Below are 23,888 nucleotides of genomic sequence, written 5' to 3' on the forward strand. Positions count from 1 at the left end.
GATTGTAATGAAAGCTTCAAGCTTGTATGAACCACTCTCGAGTCCGCTTCCTGGAAAATCCAGAACTGGTGTCATATGAGAAGGCATGGTCAAGACCCTGGTCTTGAACCAACAACCCCCAGGCTGAGCAGCTGGCACCTTAACCACTAGACCACTGCTCCCCTTGATTCCTTTAAACAAGGCTGACTACAAAAGCAGTGTGAGAAAATAAAAACATCCAATTAAAGCAAGGGTATATACAAATGTATCATTTAATAATCAATTTTAAATAATCATGTATAAATAATTATGTACATAATCATATCAAAATTATCATGATAATTATCACAGCTAGCAACTACAAAACTACACATATCCAGTGATGCACATATCCAATGATGCACATATCCAATGATGCACATATCCAGTGATGAAGACAATACTGTAACAAGGTTGCTTTGTGTCACCTGTACTCACTTGAAACATAAAAATTGTCACTTGTACGTACCAGTGCACAGAACATGCTATCAAAACATAGGTCTAATAGATTATACAGAATGTTCTCTGTATATAATTATAAAACTCTTTGAAAAGTAAAACAATATGAAATGTACATCAGTTAAAACTCATTATGATCTTGAATTCTAAGGGATCAAGCGATTTACTGCATGGTAACCGATATTTGACATAAAATGATATTTTATGCGTATATTTTTGTGACGGGACTTGAAAATGTCTTCGAGGTAGCTGGAAATTTGAGACAAGTAAGCTTGAGATACATGTATCAAGTTTCAACTGTATATCAAATAATGTCCTACTGCAATAAATTATGTTAATAAATTTTAACCAATTGGAAACTTTTCTTTCTATCACGTGACAATACAATAGAAACCAGTATTGTACCTTGTGATTTAAAATGCATTCACATTTTCTTAAGTATATGTAGTAACATCCACAACTCCATATTTCTTTCATATTGGACTCCAATACCAAAAATCCGTATATTTTTCATATTGGACGGGAAAACTCTTCCAATTCCTTATAAGGACATTTGGAATTACTTCCCTTGTATATAGCGAAAGAAGTAATTTTTTTTTAATGCGATAATTTTCTTATTTTTGAACGAAACATGTAAGTGAAAGCACTCAATTCTCAATTTCTTAGTTAGATCGTTTCATATCCAATCATCATGGTTTTGGTTCAAAATTTCAAGAAAAGTTGTTTTCGAATTTTTTGGCACTGAGAGTAAATGTATAGATCTATGTGTTATCAGAGAAGAATGTATTTTAAATAAATGTGTCTTGTTGTTTGTGAGTTAAAATGTGTGAATTTTTGTTTTCTACATCTATCTTTTTATGGTGTGAAATAAAGAGGTAATTTAACAATGTTGAGTACAATGCCGAATTCAGTTGGACTTGTACCATAGCAATAATAACCCATATTTGGACTCAGCATTCGCCTCGTCTAAATATGGATTATTACTGCTGTGTACTCGTCCAATAGAATTCTGTACTGTACTCAACACTGTTAAATAACCTCATATTAGATGTACAATTCCAAACAATTCATTGTATAATACATATAGCCTATTAGACAATATCAAATTCTCTCACTGCCTTGAAAACTGACCTGATATTTGCACTGCTGTCATTGCCAACATCTTACAGCAATATATCAAAAGTATCATACATTATGAACTTATAAATAAAATAAACAGTTCAGCCAAATTTTCTCAAATACATCTCTCTACACCAAACACCACAATGCAGGCAAACTTTGTTTGTTTTGTGCAGCACTGTAAACATTAATTCATTATATCAACTAAAAGCCAAAAAACGAAAAAATAATTGCCCTTTTAAGGAACCAAAGTTTTTACAATGCACTTAGGCCATCCTCATGCATTATTAAATCAACAAATTTAGGAATATTATCCCACTTTACATCATAATTTGATACTTATGTCTGAATACATTGTTTTGAACTCAAATAAACTATAAACTATAAACTGTGTATGAACAGTGCAAGATCGCACATCATGTTGTTCTCACATCTTGCAAGTTTCACATTATGCTGGTCTCACTTTTTGCTGGTTTCACATTTTGCTAGGCTGAATGGATCCGAGCCATGAAAACTCCTGAAAGTTAAAAACATATACTATCACTCTGTAGGTAAAGTATTTTCTCTTTGAAGTATTTATGTGTATTTAGTAAATCAGTATACGGATGTATAAAGCTTGCTCATTATGGAACTTGAGAATATCACTTAAAATATATGATGAAGAAAATTTTAGCTTCCATGTGAAAAAAATCTTAAAACATAATGAAAATTGCATTTTGTGGACAAACATAACTGTTGTATTATAAAGGGACACAGTTGTGTCCAAGCCAGCCTTGAACTTTTGACTTCTGATTAGATTTTTCATCAGAGACCTCTAAATTTATTGCCTGGAACATTTCAATTAAGGGTCACACAATTTTTTTCAGATTACACTGCACTCTTATACTTTCAGATAGGGACATTTCCCATTACCTGAACACGTCTGTCTGCCATTGTATTGATCATGATATTCAACATGGAAGCCTGCTTCTTGTTGGCCAGGGATTCTCTCAGAGCTTTTTGTATATCCTCCGGCTTCTCCACGAAGTAACCATTGCCTCCAAATGCTGCCAGCACTTTGTCATACCTTGCATTTGGCGATAGAACTGTCGGTGGATGGCTGCAATGATTTTATCTAAATTTAACCCTATACCATCTTGTTTGTGGGCGACTAAACACATGCATTATTTTCACACTTTCTGTCTTACAACTTCTGTTTCAGATGTTAAATGAAAAACCATATTCTAATGTGTTTAACTGTATACATTTGTATAACTATTTTTTGCACTTCTGGTATTTCTGTTTGTTTGGGATTTTTTGGTCATATTTTGTTCAACATCATTTCAGTTATATACTGGCAACTAGTCAACCTAACAATATGTTTAGCAGATTTGCAGCCAAACAGCCAGTCAAAGCTGATTACTTTGCAGCATTAAGCAAACTTTTTAAGATGAAAATTCTACCATAAATCTGCTGTTTTGAAGACTATTTAAATGTTCATGCGGACACTAACATAACTATCTGAACACTGACATAACTGTTTGATGTTCTTTTGGATACAGACATAACTATCTCAGTAATCATGTGGACACATGATCAATTTGGACATTTCAAAATGTATTCACACATGTATACCTTATAAGTCTGTCTGTTTCTTCTAAACTGTTGAATACCTCTTCATTGAAACTCCTTGTTATTCCATTATTGTTTATAATAACAAACACAATGGGCAGTCTATATCTGAAAGTAAAAATCATTTGCCATATTGTATTTTGAAAAAGATATATGTTATTACAGTATTGTTTTCGGGCTAAGTCCACTAAAGATTTATGCAATTACTTTGTTGGGTTTAATATCGCACCTACACATTTTATTTTCAGTGCTTTGATAGTAGGACCCGCCCGCTTAGCTCAGTAGGTAAGAGCGTTGGTCTACGGATGGCGGGGTCATGATTTCGATCCTTGTGCGGGGCATATGTTCTCCATGACTATTTGATAAACGACATTGTGTCTGAAATCATTTGTCCTCCAACTCTGATTCATGTAGGGGAAGTTGGCAGTTACTTGCGGAGAACAGCTTTGTACTAGTACAGAATCCAGGAACACTGGTTAGGTTAACTGCCCGCCGTTACATGACTGAAATACTGTTAAAAAAAACGGCGTTAAACCCAAAACAAACGAACAAATTGATAGTAGAGGAAGACCCGAGATGGTCCTTCCTGCATTATTTCATCGTAACCGACCTGGGTAAAACAAATGACCTTCTATAAGTCAGCTGCATCACTTCCTCACATAGAGAATTCAACAAGTGAGGCTTGAACCCACATTGATGAGGGGCAAGTAATTTGAAGTCAGCAACTTAAATACTGAGCCATGAGGTTCCTTGAACCTTTTTACATACGGTTTTGTTTGTGGGGTGTTTTTTTTGTCATAACATTTGCAGACTTCTCAGGGATTGGTTGACGCCCCAGTCCAGTATTAATTCTACAGAAGCTACAACAAACATCCACAAACAGTAGAAAATAAGACGGCTATAGGGGCTCTAAACCACTCACATGGCCTTGATCATTTGACCTCAAATATATGCCATGACCCATTTGATGCAACAACTTTGTTTTTTGAGGATCAATTAACTGCTTCATGGGAATAAATCATTTAAAGATTTTTTTCTATTTCTTGCTTTTTGAGCCCTTGAAATGGGTTAAACCCAACCATTTGAACAAACTTTCAGGGAGTTCACACTGGGATGCTACAGATCTAGTATTTTCTATTTTTAGTTCTGGCAGTCTCTAAACGAGACCAAGTAGAACCATTTAAACAAATATGAGAGAGCTTAATCCAAAAAAGCTACATAATTGAGCCGTACCATGAGTAAATCAACATAGTGGGTTTGTGACCAGCATGGATCCAGACCAGCCTGCGCATCCACGCAGTCTGGTCAGGATCCATGATGTTCGCTAACAGTTTCTCTAATTGCAATAGACTTTGAAAGCAAACAGCATGGATCCAGACCAGGCTGCGCGGATGCGCAGGCTGGTCTGGATCCATGCTGGTCGCAAACCCACTATGTTGGTTTTCTCATGGCATGGCTCAAATTATTATTAAGTTTGGTGAAAATCCATAATCTAATTCATTAAAACAAGTTGTTTAAAGGTCTTTCAAAATCCTTAATATAAATTTGACAGACTACTTAAGGATCATACAAAGATGCTACACACCAAGTTTGGTAAAGATACATTTACACGTTCATGAGAAGAAGTTGTTTAGTTTTTCTTCCATTTTTAACTCTAGCAAAACAACCATTTGAACTTTTGGAGAGATCCATTGATGCTACAGACCAAGTTTGCTGAAGATCAATCATACATTTCATGAGAACTTGCTTAAACTTTTTTATTTTTAACTCTAACAGGCTTAGGAGAGAGCAAAATGGAATTGTCTGCATAAAATTGAGAGAGGTCCATACAAGGATGCTACAGGCCATGTTAGGTGAAGATCCATATCTTGGTTCATAAGTAGTTATTTTGAGGTTTTATTTATATTTTCAGCTCTTGTTGTCCTTAAAGTGGCCAAATGGAATCATTAGCAAAAATATCAGAGCAATTCAAACAAGGATGATACAATCAACTTTTATTACTTCGTGAAATGAGAAGAAGATGTTTGAAAGCTTTTTCTTCTATTTTTAGCAGCCAAGCTGAACCATGGATGGATCCAAATTTGTTGTAATTCTGACCAGCAGCTTCATAGGAAACAAGAGCTTGTCAAACACGAAATACCCCCCTTGATGCAATCAGTAATTGCACAAGAAACAGAAATTATATGCTAACTGCAAACAGAAGTTCTATTGTTCTGGTTCAATGTAACCTTGAACTTTGACCTATTGACCTCAAAATCAACGGTCATCTGATAGTCTCCCTGTTTCGAGATCCTAGGCCCAAGCATTCTAAAGGTATCGTCTAGAAGGGGTTTAATTGTTCTGGGTCAATGTGACCTTGACCTACTGACCTTAAAATCTTTTAAGGTTATCCTCTGGTCATGACCAACCTCCCTATCATGATCCTAGACCAAAGTTTTCTCAAGAAATTGTCTGGAAATGGTTTAAATATTTGGGGTCACTGTAACGTTGACCTTTGACCTATTGACCTTAAAATCAATAGGGGTCGTGTGCTTGTCATGATGAAACTCTCTATCATCTTTCATGACCGTTTGCCCAAGCGTTCTCAAGTTATCATCCAAAAACCGTTTAACTGTTCCTGGCTTATGTGACCTTGAACATTGACCTAGTTATCTCATAATCAATTGGGGCAAAAATTAATACTAAACAAATACCTGCAGACAGTCTCTACCTCAAACCCAGAGAATCCAAATGCACTGTCACCTTGGATACATATAACACGTTTGTCTGGAGCATAGTCTCTACAGTATACCGCAGCTGCGATGGCAAATCCTACACCAACACCCATAGTGCCAAAAGTACCAGCATCAAGTCTGAAGTTAACAAAGAAAAATTATTATCATTTTCCCCATATTGTTATACCTAAATTGCATATATGCCTCCATTTTTCAGTGAAAAGCCTCTTACTCATAAGGAAAGTTTGTGATACTGTGTAGAATTAGATTTCTGTAGCTGTTTTTTAAGACATATTTCAGTAAATACTTTTGCAATACAATTTTTATACAGATAATTTATCAATGTAATTTAGATTTATTTTACCCCAAATGCTACTGTGATATTTTGTTTTAATACAATGAAAGGAACAGTAAGTGTCAAGTCAGTTCATGTTAGGGGTTTATTTCTTGGCATTTGGGTGGAAATAGCATATGGTCCTCAGCTCCGCTACTCCAGCAGTACTATGTTTAGTTCTGCTAGTGTCATGGTGTATTTGGTATTGACTGTACATTTATAGTAAACCTATGTAATTTTCAGCATATTTACATAATATATGATTATTCTTATATTTGAATACAACCAAGACAGTAGTCACTTTCTAAGTGATTGTTATCAATATTTGAACTTTCTTTTAACTTTTATTTCCATATCATCACTAACAAACAAAACTACATTATCTATCCACAAATAAGAAGGCAATGCCCATTTGAATGACAAGAAAATCAGTTTTTCAAACTCTATGAAGTATGTACAGATTACCTGTGTCTTGGAAGTGCATTTGGTATACAAGATCTGCTGATGTCCATTGTGTTTGCTCCTTCACTGATAACTATTGCATCTTTAGGAATTAATTTGTTAACCTGTTCAAAATTAAGCAGAAGTTAATTTGTTCATCTGTTCAAAACTGAGCAAAATGAATTTGTTTATCTGTTCAAATCTGAGCATAATTAGCTTATTCATCTATTCAAAAGTGAGCAGAAGTAGTTTGTTTTTCTGTTAAAAACTAAGCAAAATTAGTTTGTTTTTTCTGTTCAGAACTGAGCAGAATTAGTTGGGTTTTTTTGGGTTTTTTGGGGGGTTTTTTTTGTTGTTTTTTTTGTTAAAAACTGTAGAATTAGTTTGTTCATCTGTTCAAAACTGAGCAGAATTAGTTTTTCTGTTCAAAACTGAGCAGAATTAGTTTGTTTTTCTGTTGAAAACTGAGCGTAATTAGTTTTTCTGTTCAAAACTGAGCAGAATTAGTTTTTCTGTTCAAAACTGAGCAGAATTAGTTTGTTTTTCTGTTGAAAACTGAGCGTAATTAGTTTTTCTGTTCAAAACTGCGCAGAATTAGTTTGTTTTTCTGTTCAAAACTGAGCAGAATTAGTTTTTCTGTTCAAAACTGAGCAGAATTAGTTTTTCTGTTCAAAACTGAGCAGAATTAGTTTGTTTTCTGTTAAAAACTTAGCAGAATAAGTTTGTTTTCTGTTAAAAACTGAGCAGAAGTTAATTTTCTCATTTTTTGCAATCTGGTTCGTAAGGATGTACAAACTGCAAATGGACAGACAGCTAACTCCCTGAGGCTGATATCATAACATACCTGCTGTGGCGAGATAAGAATTACTACCTGACGTCGAGGAAGATTATCTGATCTTATCATAATCACACTCGTATGCAGTCAATTGAAATCATGCAGGAAAACACTAATAACGTGGGAATTAAACTTACAAAACTTTCGAATTTTGAAAATAAAAAATATTATTCAATTTTGTCCGTAACTTGTATCTAAATAGATTGATATTTTCACTTCGAAATATTCACAGTTCTAGCACACCGATATGTTCAATGAATATCAGAACATTTCTGATTTTCTTACCTTTTTCAAATTTAAACATACTGAATTCCAATAAATATAAATACATTATTAACACAGAATATTTACATCAGCATTACTTGAAATTTATGTCTGTTTTTGTACGAATATAGACGATTTTTATGTATAATTTATTTATGAACATACCGTATTTACCCTAAGTCTTGGGACACCCTAAATCTTGGGACACCCTTAAAATCTGGAAAAATAATTATTTTTCTTGTCCCTAATTTTTCGGACATGTATTTTCTCAGCATATTTTTCGTCCCTAAGTGTTGGGACTATGGTTGTTACTGATTCATGATGTAAGTCAAATACCGTTATTATACATTGTATGGTTTTTGTATCGATCAAAATGTCAAATAATTATAAGAACCAAAGATTACTTTTTTTAACATTTTCGTGTCGTGTTTTTACTTGATATTCTTTTGACAGTAAAGTATTTTTTTACCATACCAGTTAAGTGTTGTATATTTTTTTTTTTTACTGCAGCCAGGAAGTCCGTTTTCCGTTAGTTAGTTATTTTTATTTACCACTGACTGGAATTTACCCGCGAATCGTACAGCTATCAAAACGCCATGCCGGTAATTTTCCATTCCACGAGCACGTGCGACCTATCGTAAAGTCTAACTTAAACGCCGTTACTTTTGTTTATTGACACGTATACAAAAAACGCGCGTCACACATTCATTTTTTGATTTTATCGCTTCAGATTTTCAACGTAGATTGAGAAGTAATATAATTTAAATTCTATAACGATTTTAAAAAGGTATCGACAGAAATGTAGGCAAAATTCTATAAAAACGGTCGAATTTTCATAAAATTACTTGCAAAATTTCAAACAGCGCGATCTTAAATACTTATTTCTTTCTAAAAGTAAATAAATGATGCAAACTATAGGCATAAAATTCAGACTTTTGACCACAAAGTGCAAAAAACAGAATAGAAAAATCTTAAATAATGAAAAAGCGGCAGCAATTTAAAAATATGAAGTAAAACGATTTTTGGCAAACAGATTTCTGTTACGTGACCTCGTGAACGTAAATAGAAAATCGGGACGCGGTTTAAAGAAACAAAAACAACGATGTTGTTGCGTTTTTTTTTAATAAGTTTTGAATGAATCTTTGTGCATATACATGTATGTTTTGACACGACACTTTATAATAAGATATTCTTCTCAAACCGTTTTGAAATTTCCTTGAGGGCAAATAGGTCACAGAGGTAAGATATCCGCTATTATAGTTTGACACGTTTACCTGTCAGTTTATACGGGATATTGCACATTCACTTTAACAAATTAAAAAGAAGTTTTTTTCATTGATTTTCACAACACTAGATCTACTTCTCAGCTCTTTAAAGAACTGAGGCGGTACGATCAAACAGTGATGTACAACTTGGCGCGAAAACATGACGTAATGCCATGAAAATCTCGGGGAAACTATACCGCTTTGATCTCCACTTCTAATGTCATGATACCGACACACTTTTAGCTCTTTGAGGGGGTGTTAATTGATGATGAAAACAAGGCCAATGACTTTGTTTATCAACAGAATAATTACCGATAATCGTTAGTTTATTTTTTCGCTTTCAACACGGGTGGGTGGGGGATGTTACCCGATGACCGAGAATTGTGTCCATATTTTTGGGACACTTTTCAAAATAATTATTTTTCGGGAAATAAGTCTTGGGACAGTGAAAAAAGTAACTATTTTATGCTGTCCCAACACTTGGGGTAAATACGGTATACATGAACATTGTGTTATACGAGCTGAAAGCTTCTGTAAAGTACAGAGAAGATGTGATATTTAATCAATTTTTGAAGAATTATTAAATTTACAAATATGCGTATATTAACACACATTTTTTTTATTTTATGAACATATTTTGTTGCGTTAATTTTATTCATTTGTAAAGTTTGCGATGTACGAGTACGAATATTTTTACCTTTTAAAACTTAACATTTCCGAGAGACTGATATGTCAGAATTAGAATGGTAATGATTATGTTTTTCAACTTCAAAAGCATCACTTGCAGACGACATTATTGTACTCTTGAAAAGTCAAATACAGTTTGAATGAAACACAGCGCAGTTTGTCTTTTCTATTTCCTTTACATGTACGCGTATACAAATATTTATTTGAACAAGGGAACTAATTATTAATATAATTAATAACTAGAACATCTAAGAAATAGCAGCCAATATGCAAATTAATTTTGCTTTTGTAAGGATCATCAAAAATTAACAAGTACATGACGCAGTCAGCATGATCTCGATTCTGCAACTATACTCGTCTTTCACCGTCCTGGGGAGTCCTGATAACGCGCCTATAGTCGGATATCGACACTACGGGGGTAGAAAATAAAACGCCTTTAGTCGCATTTCGGCCCCATGGAGTTAAATCAGTATATGCCCAGGATATAAAAAACGGGATTGGTATGTTATTCATATTATTAATCATAAATTATTTAGCTTAAATAGTCATGAACTAAAAATATAAGATGCAGTCTCATCTGCATAGTGAGCAATAAAAGAATTAAAAACACTGCTGAGTGAACAGAAGCTGTTAAATACAAACCTCATCAAAGGCAGCATAATAATTAAGTGGTACAGTTTTATCTTGTGACTGTTTCTGCACACTGATCCTGTTTTTTTCCAATTTCTCATTCAGATCTTTCCACCAGGGGGCAGCAGGGTCAAACACAAACTTTGTAGGTCTTCCACCAAGCTCTTCATTCATCTACAAATATAGCACAAGTTATTTGCAGAAACCCGTTTCTAAATATCTAGCTCTGATAAATACTATTTTGATGCAGTTATAACCCAGTTTAGAACTAAATTCTTGAACTGGTTACAATGATTACTAGTAATCAATGTTAAGGAGAAAAGTGTTTTTTGTGAGTTACCTGTGCAAGGACTGATGTTAAATCACCTACAAGACCAACAGCTGGTTGAACATTGTTACCTATCTCCTCCGAACATATGTCAACCTGTAATATACAGAATTCTCATAATTAGTTTTTACAATGAGTCATATAGGGCAACTTTCCAGCAGTGAGTTGCCTCCCTTGTCATTACAGGTACCTGGTCTTTTACAACTTTTTCTGAAAAAAAAAAAAGGGCTTAAAAATCAACTTTCAGGAGGAGTAAATTTAAGATCTGTTTCATTAGCCACTCAACATAAGAGAACCTCCTTCCAAGAACACCTTCTACATATTATGTAACAACTTGTATGACTTTAAGACATTTAATGTGGCATACTAGGTATCATTTTATGAACATTTTATCATGTCAAAGAAATTGCTCAATAACTTTATATTTACATCACTTACATTACAAAGTAATTATACAATCACTTAATTCACTGGTTGTAACTGCAGATGGGAATATTCAGCTTGAGGGTAATTGTTAAGGTGGTTACTTGGCTCTGCTGAGTATCCACAAAAGCAGCTACTCAAAAGCTCGATATTCCAATCCACATCTTCAAATGCATGACTTTCTTCAACGTACTATTTCTAACAATCTTAAAGCGGTGTGTTTATATAAAGTTTTAGAAAGTACGGTAATGCACATGTGATGACATTTCAAAGCTGCAAAACAATGTTCAGTTCTGGTTTAGTTTTACTATTAAGATGCTTTACAGTATGCATTTTCTGAAAACTAATATTTTAAATACACTATAAGGAATATAGGGCATTAAAGAAGTATGTGTCTTTTATCAAGTTACTGTAAAGCGGGTTATATTCGCTGAGGTTTAATTTTCGCTATATTCGCAGTCAACATTGACAGCATGAAACTTAAACACCACGATTTTTTGTTACCGTGAATATACACATTTCACCAAAAAGGACCACTAAATTACAAACTTTACTCATCAACATTATTGACTTTATTTTTTGTTACTTTTGTGTGCATCAAATTGCAATGTACTGTGTCAGTGCATGCTGGGGGTACATGCACCACCTAGTTTTGTATAAATTCAATAGTATTTTGAAGAAAGAAATATGAAAAATCCTAAATTTTATGGAACTAATAAAAGGTCAATTATAATCTTTAACCGACTTAAAACTGTGAACAACAAATCTGACATGAGGCGTCACACTGACTGCCATTGATTACTGGCCACTTCATCTTAAAAGTTTAACAGATCTAACAAAGGAAGATCACACTATATGTTATCGGTTTGAATTGAGAAGATGATGACATTTTGAAAAATGCAATTCCGAGATACTGAAAACTGTTTTAAATTCATTCATAAAAATATTTAAACTTTAAAAAGGAAACATCAATTAGGACAATATTTTATTGGTCTTTTTTTCAAGAGAACAAAATCGATAGTTCGGTGAAACCGATTCTGCTCTCAAAGAAGTTAATCTTATATGGGTGTCGATGTAAATCCTACTTTAGTTTTCAATCTACCTCAAAATTTAGGTTTTTTATTATTATTCACATATCTAGGAACAGTGACTACCCTTTCTGTTCTTTACAACCAAGGTTTAAATTTTGCGGCCGAAGTAGTTTCCGTGAAATTAAGACACAGTAAATTCAAAACTCTTTAAAGAGCTGTCGGAGGACAGCAACGCTCGACTTTTCAACAGCCTTGTCAATTGAATGAATACAAAAGTCGAAAAAGGGGCATAATTTTGTAAAAATGGGAAAAAGGGTTATGGAACCTTCAAAGTGCTTATCAGTTCATAAAGTGAACAAGTGCATGAAGTTTCAATCCTTTCCCATAAGTGGATAATGAAATACCAGCTTACATACAAAAACTTAACCAAAAACTTCTAAGTCGAAAAAGGGGCATAATTTTGAAAAAATTGCGAAGTAGAGTATACAGTGCATGTCAGATCATGACAGTGAACAAGTGTGTGAAGTTTCAATCCATTCCCATTAGTGTGTACTGAGATAACAGCTTACATACAAAACCTTAACCAAGAATTTCTAAGTCGAAAAGGGGGCATAATTTCATAAAAAAGCAAAACAGAGTTAAGAAACCTGTGCAATGTAGGTCAGTTTATCACAGTGAGTAAGTGTGTGAAGTTTCAATCCATTCCCACAAGTCGATACTGAGATACCAGCTTACATACAAAACCTTAACCAAGAATTTCTAAGTCGAAAAAGGGACATAATTTTGTAAAAAAGCAAAATAGAGTTATGGAACCTGTGCAATGTAGGTCAGTTTATCACAGTGAATAAGTGTGTGAAGTTTCAATCCGTTCCTGCTAGTGGTTAATGAGATACCAGCTTACATACAAAACCTTAACCAAGAATTTCTAAGTCAAAAAAGGGGCATAATTTTGTAAAAAAGCAAAATAGAGTTATGGAACCTGTGCAGTGTAGGTCTACTATTCTATGAATAGTCGAGCTAAAAACGCGAACATTCGGCACCGTGAATATAACCCACTAAACAGTATTTTTTTATTTATAGAATTTTGCAAAAATCTTAACATATATTTCCTAAGATGTCATCTAGAGTGTGATCTGGCATGAGGGATGCCAGATGGATTTTGCCATAGTATGGGTGAAATCTCAGAAAAAGCCAGTCCAGTGTGAAAGAATAATATTTGGAAAGATGTTAAATGCCAGTACATGTATATGCCACATCGAAATTATTCAGACACAATACTATCAATATAGTCAACTTACCAGTAATAAATTGAAAATATACATGGCATAATACAATGCAGATATATAATTGTATTTTTGAATCATTTCAACTTTAAACAACACCAGTAATTATTTGTAGCTGACTCAGGAAACAGTTTAATTTATTGACTATAACTCAAGAGGGGTAAGCATAAAGTTACCGTATTTACCCCAAGTGTTGGGACAGCATAAAATAGTTACTTTTTTCACTGTCCCAAGACTTATTTCCCGAAAAATAATTATTTTGAAAAGTGTCCCAAAAATATGGACACAATTCTCGGTCATCGGGTAACATCCCCCACCCACCCGTGTTGAAAGCGAAAAAATAAACTAACGATTATCGGTAATTATTCTGTTGATAAACAAAGTCATTGGCCTTGTTTTCATCATCAATTAACACCCCCTCAAAGAGCTAAAAGTGTGTCGGTATCATGACATTAGAAGTGGAGATCAAAGCGGTATAGTTTCCCCGAGATTTTCATGGCATTACGTCATGTTTTCGCGCCAAGTTGTACATCACTGTTTGATCGTACCGCCTCAGTTCTTTAAAGAGCTGAGAAGTAGATCTAGTGTTGTGAAAATCAATGAAAAAAACTTCTTTTTAATTTGTTAAAGTGGATGTGCAATATCCCGTATAAACTGACAGGTAAACGTGTCAAACTATAATAGCGGATATCTTACCTCTGTGACCTATTTGCCCTCAAGGAAATTTCAAAACGGTTTGAGAAGAATATCTTATTATAAAGTGTCGTGTCAAAACATACATGTATATGCACAAAGATTCATTCAAAACTTATTAAAAAAAAACGCAACAACATCGTTGTTTTTGTTTCTTTAAACCGCGTCCCGATTTTCTATTTACGTTCACGAGGTCACGTAACAGAAATCTGTTTGCCAAAAATCGTTTTACTTCATATTTTTAAATTGCTGCCGCTTTTTCATTATTTAAGATTTTTCTATTCTGTTTTTTGCACTTTGTGGTCAAAAGTCTGAATTTTATGCCTATAGTTTGCATCATTTATTTACTTTTAGAAAGAAATAAGTATTTAAGATCGCGCTCTTTGAAATTTTGCAAGTAATTTTATGAAAATTCGACCGTTTTTATAGAATTTTGCCTACATTTCTGTCGATACCTTTTTAAAATCGTTATAGAATTTAAATTATATTACTTCTCAATCTACGTTGAAAATCTGAAGCGATAAAATCAAAAATGAATGTGTGACGCGCGTTTTTTGTATACGTGTCAATAAACAAAAGTAACGGCGTTTAAGTTAGACTTTACGATAGGTCGCACGTGCTCGTGGAATGGAAAATTACCGGCATGGCGTTTTGATAGCTGTACGATTCGCGGGTAAATTCCAGTCAGTGGTAAATAAAAATAACTAACTAACGGAAAACGGACTTCCTGGCTGCAGTAAAAAAAAAAAATATACAACACTTAACTGGTATGGTAAAAAAATACTTTACTGTCAAAAGAATATCAAGTAAAAACACGACACGAAAATGTTAAAAAAAGTAATCTTTGGTTCTTATAATTATTTGACATTTTGATCGATACAAAAACCATACAATGTATAATAACGGTATTTGACTTACATCATGAATCAGTAACAACCATAGTCCCAACACTTAGGGACGAAAAATATGCTGAGAAAATACATGTCCGAAAAATTAGGGACAAGAAAAATAATTATTTTTCCAGATTTTAAGGGTGTCCCAAGATTTAGGGTGTCCCAAGACTTAGGGTAAATACGGTACTTCTCAATTCATAGGCCAACCATACCTGTATTATTTTCACATCAGGTCTAAATCTAGGTGGTGCTCCAAAATGAAGGATCCAGTTGAGTCTTGCTCCAAGCAATAAAATAACATCTGCATCCTTTAATGCTCTGAAGAGTGAAGTATTTTAAAGAGGATATTAAATTGCAAAAAAAACTGTTTGTTCCAGTGTAAAATTGAAATATTTTTCACGAGTGAACACCAGATGCAATATTTTCATGGGTAACATACTCAGCCGTGTGTGAAAATGTAAGGTTTTATGAACTGCAAATTTTAAAGAACACAGTGAATACCAAAATGGCTTATTTGAAGATATCAAATCTTAAGATATTATAATTTTTTTTCCCTCAAAGACATTAAAGTGCAGTATACAACTTGTCAAACAAATGAGAAATACACAACTATAGCAGTCATTAAAATGTATAATTATTTTCAGTACATTTTATTCATTTCAACAAACTGTTTTAATACATTTGTAGTTTCAAATAATTCTTCACTTTGACCTTTTTCTGTTCAGTGCATACTATTTTACCAACTGCCAAAGGACTACACATACAAAATGTTCAGAACTAAAATGTAAAATTAATTAGAAAAGTATCAAATCATACATGAATGAGGCAACAAATGTACAAATACTTAATAAGGTAATTCAGTACATTCCAATTCTTGTACTTCTTACTTTCTTGACATATTTAACATCATGGGTCATAATTTAGAATTTGACAGTACAAATTAACACTGATTTTTTGAAAGTTCCCAAACAAATCCCTTAACAGGTCAAAATCTAGATTGTCTGACTTACAATATCTAAATTTAGAACAGTTAAAGACTGGGCTTCCCCATGTCAAAATTTAGAATTTGACCTAGTCAAATATGAGGATGTATAAACCTGGCAGCTGATAAGAGCATTAAAAGGATTAAGATAAATGAAGGAATGTAAACAGATTTTATTTGACATCAAATGATATTAAATAACTGTCCTGAACTACTGGTATATCATAAACACAGTTAAAAAATTACAGCATCTGAGCTAAAACCGTATTATTAAACATGAAAGAAGTCTCTAATGTGAACTCTTTGTGTGTTAAAAATGTAAACTCTTACAGCTTCAGTGTAAAGAATTTTATGTTTTAGGCATTTCAAGTCCAATATTTATCAATTTAATAGCCATTAATACTTTTAGTCATCCTTTTCAAATGTCTGATTATTGTGCATCATACATTGTTCCAACGATGTAAGGATCGGACCTAGCTGATGGAAAGCACACTGGATGTTCATTGGGCAATGTACCTTTACTCATGGGTGCAACAGATTTAGAAAATGGGCAAGAAATGATACATGTCCGATTATGTCAATGAAAAACTTACTTAGATCTAGCTGGTGCCACACAAAGTGGATGTTCATCGGGTAATGTGCCTTTACCCATGGGTGTAGGAAGGAAGGGCAGTTTGCAGTTCTCCACCAACGTTCTCAATTCATTCTCACAACGCGAATAAGCAGCACCTTTAACATTTAAAAACATTTCAAAATCAAGACAGAATTTTATACAAAAGAATGATCACTGGTGCAAATGTATTCAGTGATACTTTAAAAAGGCATAAGACACAATATTAGATTAACTTTATTTCATGTCTGGTTTCTTAGTTGATAATCAATAATTTTACTGACTCAAGAAATTACTGAATCAGTCTGTGCATGATTATGATTTTAAAGCTCTGTAACATTTATTCTTTTCAAAGTGAAGATTATAAAGAACAGAAAAAATGTCTCTCTGATTACAGAACTTCTGTTTTGGAAAAATGGATCCTAGATGACATTATCATTGATTATGCTCATATTATCTCACTGCTCGCATGTTATAGCAAACTATGCCATTTTAACTTTCATCCATTTTTAATATTGTTATAATTATCATTACATACAATTTGCTTCTTTCAATTTTACTCAGGACTTATCTTTTCACTCATTTCTTCCTATAGACTGCCTCAATAAGGTGTTTACCTTTTCCAACAATGACTAGTGGGCTCTTTGCCGAGGATAAGAGATCAATGGCTCTCTTGATATCGGCTGTCGCAGCACAGACCTTTGGTGGTGGCGGACATCTTGGAACGTAACGTACATCTTTCTCAGGAACTGTGGTCATGACAAAGCTCCCTGGGATATCAATATAAACTGGACCTGGACGACCATATATACTGCTTCTATATGCCTATAGACAAACAAATCTTACAAATTGACATACCTACATGTAGCTGCATGAACTTAATCATACTTTATTTATGAGAAGAAATCAAGAAGATTTAACATGATGGTGTTCCATTAATATATATAAAAAAAAAACTGCCCCAAATTTTGGTGGCAATGTTTTTGAGTGTTATACAAACTGCCAATTTTTTTTCTTATCAAACAAAATTCAAAACTAAGACGGAAAATTAAATTTGAAACACATAAAATCATACATGAATGAGGCAACACATGTACAAATATATAATAAAGATAATTCAGTATATTCAAATTCTTCTACTTCTTACTTTCATGACCTATTTAACTTCATGGGTCATAATTTAGCATTTGAAAGGTTCAAATGAACACATTTTTTTTTTCAAAATAGTACCCAAACAAACCTCTTTACTGGTCAAAATCTAGATTGTCTCGTTTTTTTGGGTGTTTTTTTTTGGACAAATTGCAATCATGGTCTTTGCAACTTTAGTTTCAAGATATTTCAAAATGCAAGTTCAGATAATAGATATGTTTTGGAAATATATTATCACCTTTTCAACATAGTATGGGATTCTCTCTATCCTACTGGGCTGACATGTGAATTTTGTGTATAATCTAGAACATTCTACTTGTGGATATTCCTGGAACGCTCCCATTTTGTCCTGATCACGCTCTGACGACCCACCTATCACTATCATTGGCCTGGGAAGAGAGCAAATGTGTGAATCGCGCCATGAGAAAACCAACATAGTAGCTTTGCGACCAGCATGGATCCAGACAAGCCTGCGCATCCACGCAGTCTGGTCAGGAATCTTTCTGTTCACTAATGGTTTCTCTATTTGCAATAGGCTTTGAAAGTGAACAGCATGGATCCTGACTAGACTGCACTGATGCACAGGCTGGTCTGGATTCATACTAGTCGGAAAGCCACTATCTTGGTTTTCTCATGGCATGGCCCAAATATGTCAGGATGAAAAGTACATAGAATGGTAAATTAGAATGACAAATAAAACCAGAAAAGTAAATACAGGTTAAAACTTGAAAAACATTCAGCATTGTGTATATCAAAATAAATGCTTTCTTACAATGAAAAGTGCTTATACCATTTTACCTGAAATAAGTTGTAAGTTCTGTACAGGCTTGGGTATATATTTGTCATTAAAATCCTAAAATTTCATATTCTTTCATCCCATTGTTTCTTATATTGTCTACTTTAAATTACAATCAACACAGCATTGACATTAAAATATGGACCAGCGTTTGTGTTTTGTGTAACTGAATATTCAATAAGACATTACAGTTTTACATTATTAACTTACCAGCAATTTTCCATGGCATTTGACATTCCCGCCAGGGCATGAACCAAGCCTGGACCTGACACAACCAGACATCCTGCTGGTCTGAAATGTACAGTTAACACAATGTTAGAAATAAAGGTATCCCAACTTGCCCTTCATGTCAAACATCTAAATCTCAAACTGCTATATAATATGGTAACTTCAACTTTTAGGTGCCAACAACTACTCTAAGCATCAATGTAAATGGAAATTTTGACATTATGCATGGCAATGAACGATACTTTAAAACTGGACAATCTGAAGCCTTTGCTGGCAAGTTAAGGTTAAGTCTGGCTTGACTTGCTGCCAACTATGTCAAAAAAATTAAGTGGCATACTAATATAATCAGTAGTACAAGTAGATACTACAATTTTTACAGAACCCTCCGAGTAAATTTGAGCCGCACCATGAAAAAACTAACATACATGTAGTGCTTTTGCGACCTGCATGGATCCAGACCAGCCTGCGCATCCACGCAGTCTGGTCAGGATCCATGCTGTTCGCTAACGATTTTATTAATTGCAACAGGCTTTGAAAGTGAACAGTATGGATCCTGACCAGACTGCACGGATGCATAGGCTGACCTGGATCCATGCTGGTCGCAAATGCACTATGTTGGTTTTCTCATGGTGCGGCTTATTTGTCCTTTATTTTCATAATATGAAAATACAACTGAAATTTGGTATCGCAAATTCCAAGGGGCCAATTGTCTTAAATGTTATATTTGGTGCAGGTGTTCTTTGCTTTTTGTATTGATATAGCCTTATATACATGTACATGTAAACAGGACATATACGCTATCTATATTTTGTGAGCACAATGTAATTTGAAACTCAGTTTTTCATAGCTTTCATTTGCTTTGTGTTTGTTATGAATGCATGATCATGCATTTATGTAAGCTATATTTCCTACTTAACAAATTGATGTAAAAACATAGAAGTTTCACTAACGGGACTTCAAATCGACATCAACACAACCATGCAGTCATATTATGTTGAATCTCACTGAAAGGGAGTGAAAATTTAAAGATTATGACTGAATTTTGTTGACACTTGAAAAAAATTTCAGGACAACTGTAATTTTGAGATATTAAGTGAGTTTAAAGTTCTGAACGTCAACTGTGTAAGACTAGATACAATAAGCTGTAACTGATAAAAATGGAAACAAAGGAATTCTCTCAGCATTAAACGATAAGTGTCAAAAGTAAAAACACATAAATTCCCAGAATATACATGTAATTCTATTTAAAAAAGGTATTTATTCAGCCGTAGCAGTATGCTTACTGAGTAATGTTTGCAACATGCAAGTAGTAAGACTTGGTATTTCATTTAGGATCAATGGACTCATCTTAATCTTGTCTACATTCATTGTATGACTTAGAAGTCAAGGGTCATAAATGAGTATTTGGAACTATAAATAAACACAGATAAAACCCAAGACTAAGGCAGCATCATGAAACATCTCTGCAATTAAATATAATGTACTAATAAACTTTGATAATGTGGCAGTTGACCTCAATACAACTGACACTGTTTATTTTCCAATACAGGTAAATCCAATAATTGCTTTACAATAGATCTGTGACGGATTATCTTTGAACACCCCTGGATTTATTGGATTCAACTGCCACATTATCAAAGCTTATTAGTATATATGCAACAAATTCATCCATTACCAAAATACTGCAAAAAAATAATAATAATAATAATCGTTACAAAATACCATTGTTCTATTGTTATCACCTTAAAAGAATATTATGAAGTCATTAAGTTTTGCAAGCATGAAATTTTGTTGCTTTAGTTAAAACAGCTCTTTTGCAGGGGAATAAATTTATGGATTTAAACTTTAGCCAGCTAAATTTCTAAAATGGACTGGTCTATCATTCAATTTGGGCAGTACCATTTATTATTCAAAAGGGTGTCACAGAAAATTTACTGACTAAATAGCAAACAGTGCAGACCATGATCAGCCTGCACTGGTCACAAAGGTAGAATCACTTACCACCAGTAGGCTACAGGTTAAACATCCCACGATGAAATGAATGAAAATTTTATTTGTTTGTTGTAATTTAATTTCATGAATTCACGTTAAAATAATCCATGAAAATGAGTCACCCAGGAATATAAAATACTAATTCTACTTCGCCAGCTTATAAAGAAGGAATATATATAGAAGAAGTATACTGACTTTCCTGTCATGTAACCAATGGCAGATGCAGCATAAGATGCCTATAATTATAAAGAAAACACTCAATATTTAAAAGATCAACTTGAGTAATATATGATTAAATTTCTACATGTGAGCAATATTGTCTTCACAGAGAAAATTTTCTTGTTTTTACTTGTTATAATTATGTACATGTCATAAAGAAAAAGAAGTATGGTTATGAGTGTAGTGACCATGCCTTCCCAAATAATCACATTATTGTGTTATAACATCATCTAACTATTGCTAAAACCATCTCAAAATTTAATAGCTCTATTATGCACAAACTAAAACAATTCTGTGAACGCTCCAAAACTTACTTTAAACCAAATTGAATGTTAAATATCAAGACAAGTCCAATAACAGTATATGAAAACTAGTTATTACACTCTCTAAAACTTACAGCCTGTTCATTCCTCATGGCAATAAATTTGATCCCCTCCTTCTGGCAGGCCATGGCCACCTCAATGACTGGGATTCCAACAATACCAAATACATATTCCACACCCTGTAAATAATTTTTATTCATGGACTCTGAAACAAGTTGTTTTAATACTATGTACATAACTTACATGATAATAATTAAGACAAAAACAGGTGATGTCATCATGGACAAGCCATGTTGACTGCTAGAACTAGTCAGCACAGCTCAGAGACACCAATGCCAAAAAGTACAGAGATATTACTGAGAATATTTAGGTAACAGCATGCCTGTGATTAAGGTAATTTGATAAGTCCATTCTGATTGGTCAGTAATGTTAAGGAACCCAAGCATGCTTCCCAACCCTCCCGATTCAATCGGGATTATCCCAATTAGGAAGCCAAAACCCGATCACCCCAATCAGCATTCAAAAAACCCTACTTGAATATTTTCCAATGTTATGTGTAATGAAAATAGCTTCGGGGCATTGTTATGATGTTATGGTTGTGATAGATTGCCCTTTCAAAACCAGCCAGGTTAGCCAATGTCCGCGGGACATGTTCCATGTATTGAACCGTCGATTATAGCAGCTTAGATTAACAGGCCGACACATGGGTGCATCAACCGTGAACGACCCTGATTAAGAACTGACATGATTTTGCAATCAATTACTTATAAAATAGTCAATCATATTGTAGCTATTTACCCTGAAAACTGTTGTGTTTGGTTATAAATCCTATTTATCTGGTAAACTAAGGTCAAAAACAGTCAAAGTAAGGTAAAAAAAACATCAATTTTACACTATGAGCTGCAAAACATTCTGCTGTGAAAAACCTCCCACTTGAGACTGCAAATACAATGCATTCGCGATGCTACGAATCGCAATTTAACGAAATACTGGTATACTACGAAAAGTTGTTGTGGTCCCGGCTGCTTTTCTTCTTATTTCTATGTTACAAAGTCGCGGTTTTACGAAAATGCAATTTAACGAAAAATGCGCTCCTACAAATGTATTGTTATGCCCTTAAAGACTGTTTTCAACATGTTTTTCCATAACGGCGTGAAAAAAAAACTTTAGAGTGGGAAGTGTCACTATCATATAGCCGGGCGTAAACAGTAATTAATGTGTGAAAACGTAGTATTAATTTCGAAACACATTTAACTGTACACTATGACACAAGTTAGTGGTTAATTTTTTCTCCTATAACTATTAGATCGGATGGCATACCAGTCACACTTGCTTCAATATCTATACGTCTCAAACAATCACTGCATAAAGAATATTTATATAAGTCCTGATCGTTTGTATATTGTCGTTTTATTATTCAGAACTATTCAGTAAAGGGTAGCTGAGGGTATCAGAATATACAATTGAGATTTTTGTTCTCGTACAACAGTGTACTCTTTATATGTTTTATGTACAGTGAATAAAAAGTAAAGAAAAGTACGTTTAATATTCTAGATACCAGATTCGAATAAGATTTGTAGTAAACCCAGATGTTCATTGGTATAAATGTACTCCGATACGAAAATCATATGTTTAAATACTTCCGGTTACGACTTGTAGATATTAAGGTGCTGTTTAATGAAATTTCCTATACTACGCTCGAACGAAAATGCGATATTACGAAAGAAAAGGCCGGTCCCTTGGCTTTTCGTAGGATCGCGATTGTACTGTACATGTATCCCACTTAGAAATCATGAAAACCCCTCTTGAGGGTCAAAAAAGCTTGGGAAGTATGCCCAAAAAGTGAATTTGTTTTTTTTTTATTCAACCTTTTTACTGCCTTGCAGTCATTTATTATATACATGTACATTTTAAAAATACTTATAGGACTATAAATTTTTCATGAATGATTACATTTTAGTTATTATAACATGGGTGATTGAAGCAAGTAATAATAGTTATTTCAGTGGAGTGGATACGTTTATTACAAATAACAAACGTGAAAATCAAGCGATCTAATTTATGACCCCAGTTTCAAATGCACTACCGGCAAAAATAATTTCTAGTCATTCCGTTATCAAATACAGAAAGTGCATTTTTTTTTCACTTTAGATAATTATAAAGACAATAATAACAAAAGGTGTCAAAACAATAATGGCAAACCTGATCTTTTAATGATTTTGCCAAAACGGCACATCCTTCCACTCTTGAATCGTCTGCCATTTTTAGATCATGTGACTAAACTGAAACCTGTTTTATCTCTATACCATACTGTACCGAACAAGATACAATATACCAATGAAATACTGCATTCTATCAGTGAAATAAATTTCTTATCAGTCACAGGTTATAACTCGTAGTACCAATTTTTGCCACCAAATAAACATTAAATAAAAAGAGAATGTGTTTGTTTTGAGTGGGTATAGTATATACTGGTACTGATGATAAACTCGAACAGATGATAAAGTCGACCACCTTCAAATTATTCAATTGCAATTGTTTTTTTTTTACATAACTGAACA

General features: G+C 33.7%; 1 protein-coding gene across 1 annotated transcript; it reads right to left on the reverse strand.

Moving 5' to 3' along the window:
- Positions 1–1,954: 1,954 nt before the first annotated feature.
- LOC128546649 (2-hydroxyacyl-CoA lyase 1-like) lies at positions 1,955–23,670 on the reverse strand. Its single transcript, XM_053517669.1, has 15 exons — positions 23,530–23,670; positions 21,402–21,506; positions 20,981–21,021; positions 18,776–18,856; positions 18,008–18,158; positions 17,238–17,445; positions 16,604–16,739; positions 15,241–15,346; positions 10,718–10,801; positions 10,390–10,551; positions 6,721–6,821; positions 5,901–6,059; positions 3,211–3,315; positions 2,509–2,695; positions 1,955–2,113 (listed from the first exon to the last, which is right to left on the reverse strand). Exons 1-15 carry the CDS (start codon positions 23,587–23,589, stop codon positions 2,072–2,074), a joined length of 1,728 nt encoding a protein of 575 aa, XP_053373644.1. The 5' UTR covers positions 23,590–23,670; the 3' UTR covers positions 1,955–2,071.
- Positions 23,671–23,888: the final 218 nt, after the last annotated feature.

The sequence above is a fragment of the Mercenaria mercenaria genome, chromosome 11 (genome assembly GCF_021730395.1).
Source record: "Mercenaria mercenaria strain notata chromosome 11, MADL_Memer_1, whole genome shotgun sequence".
Lineage (NCBI taxonomy): Eukaryota > Metazoa > Mollusca > Bivalvia > Venerida > Veneridae > Mercenaria > Mercenaria mercenaria.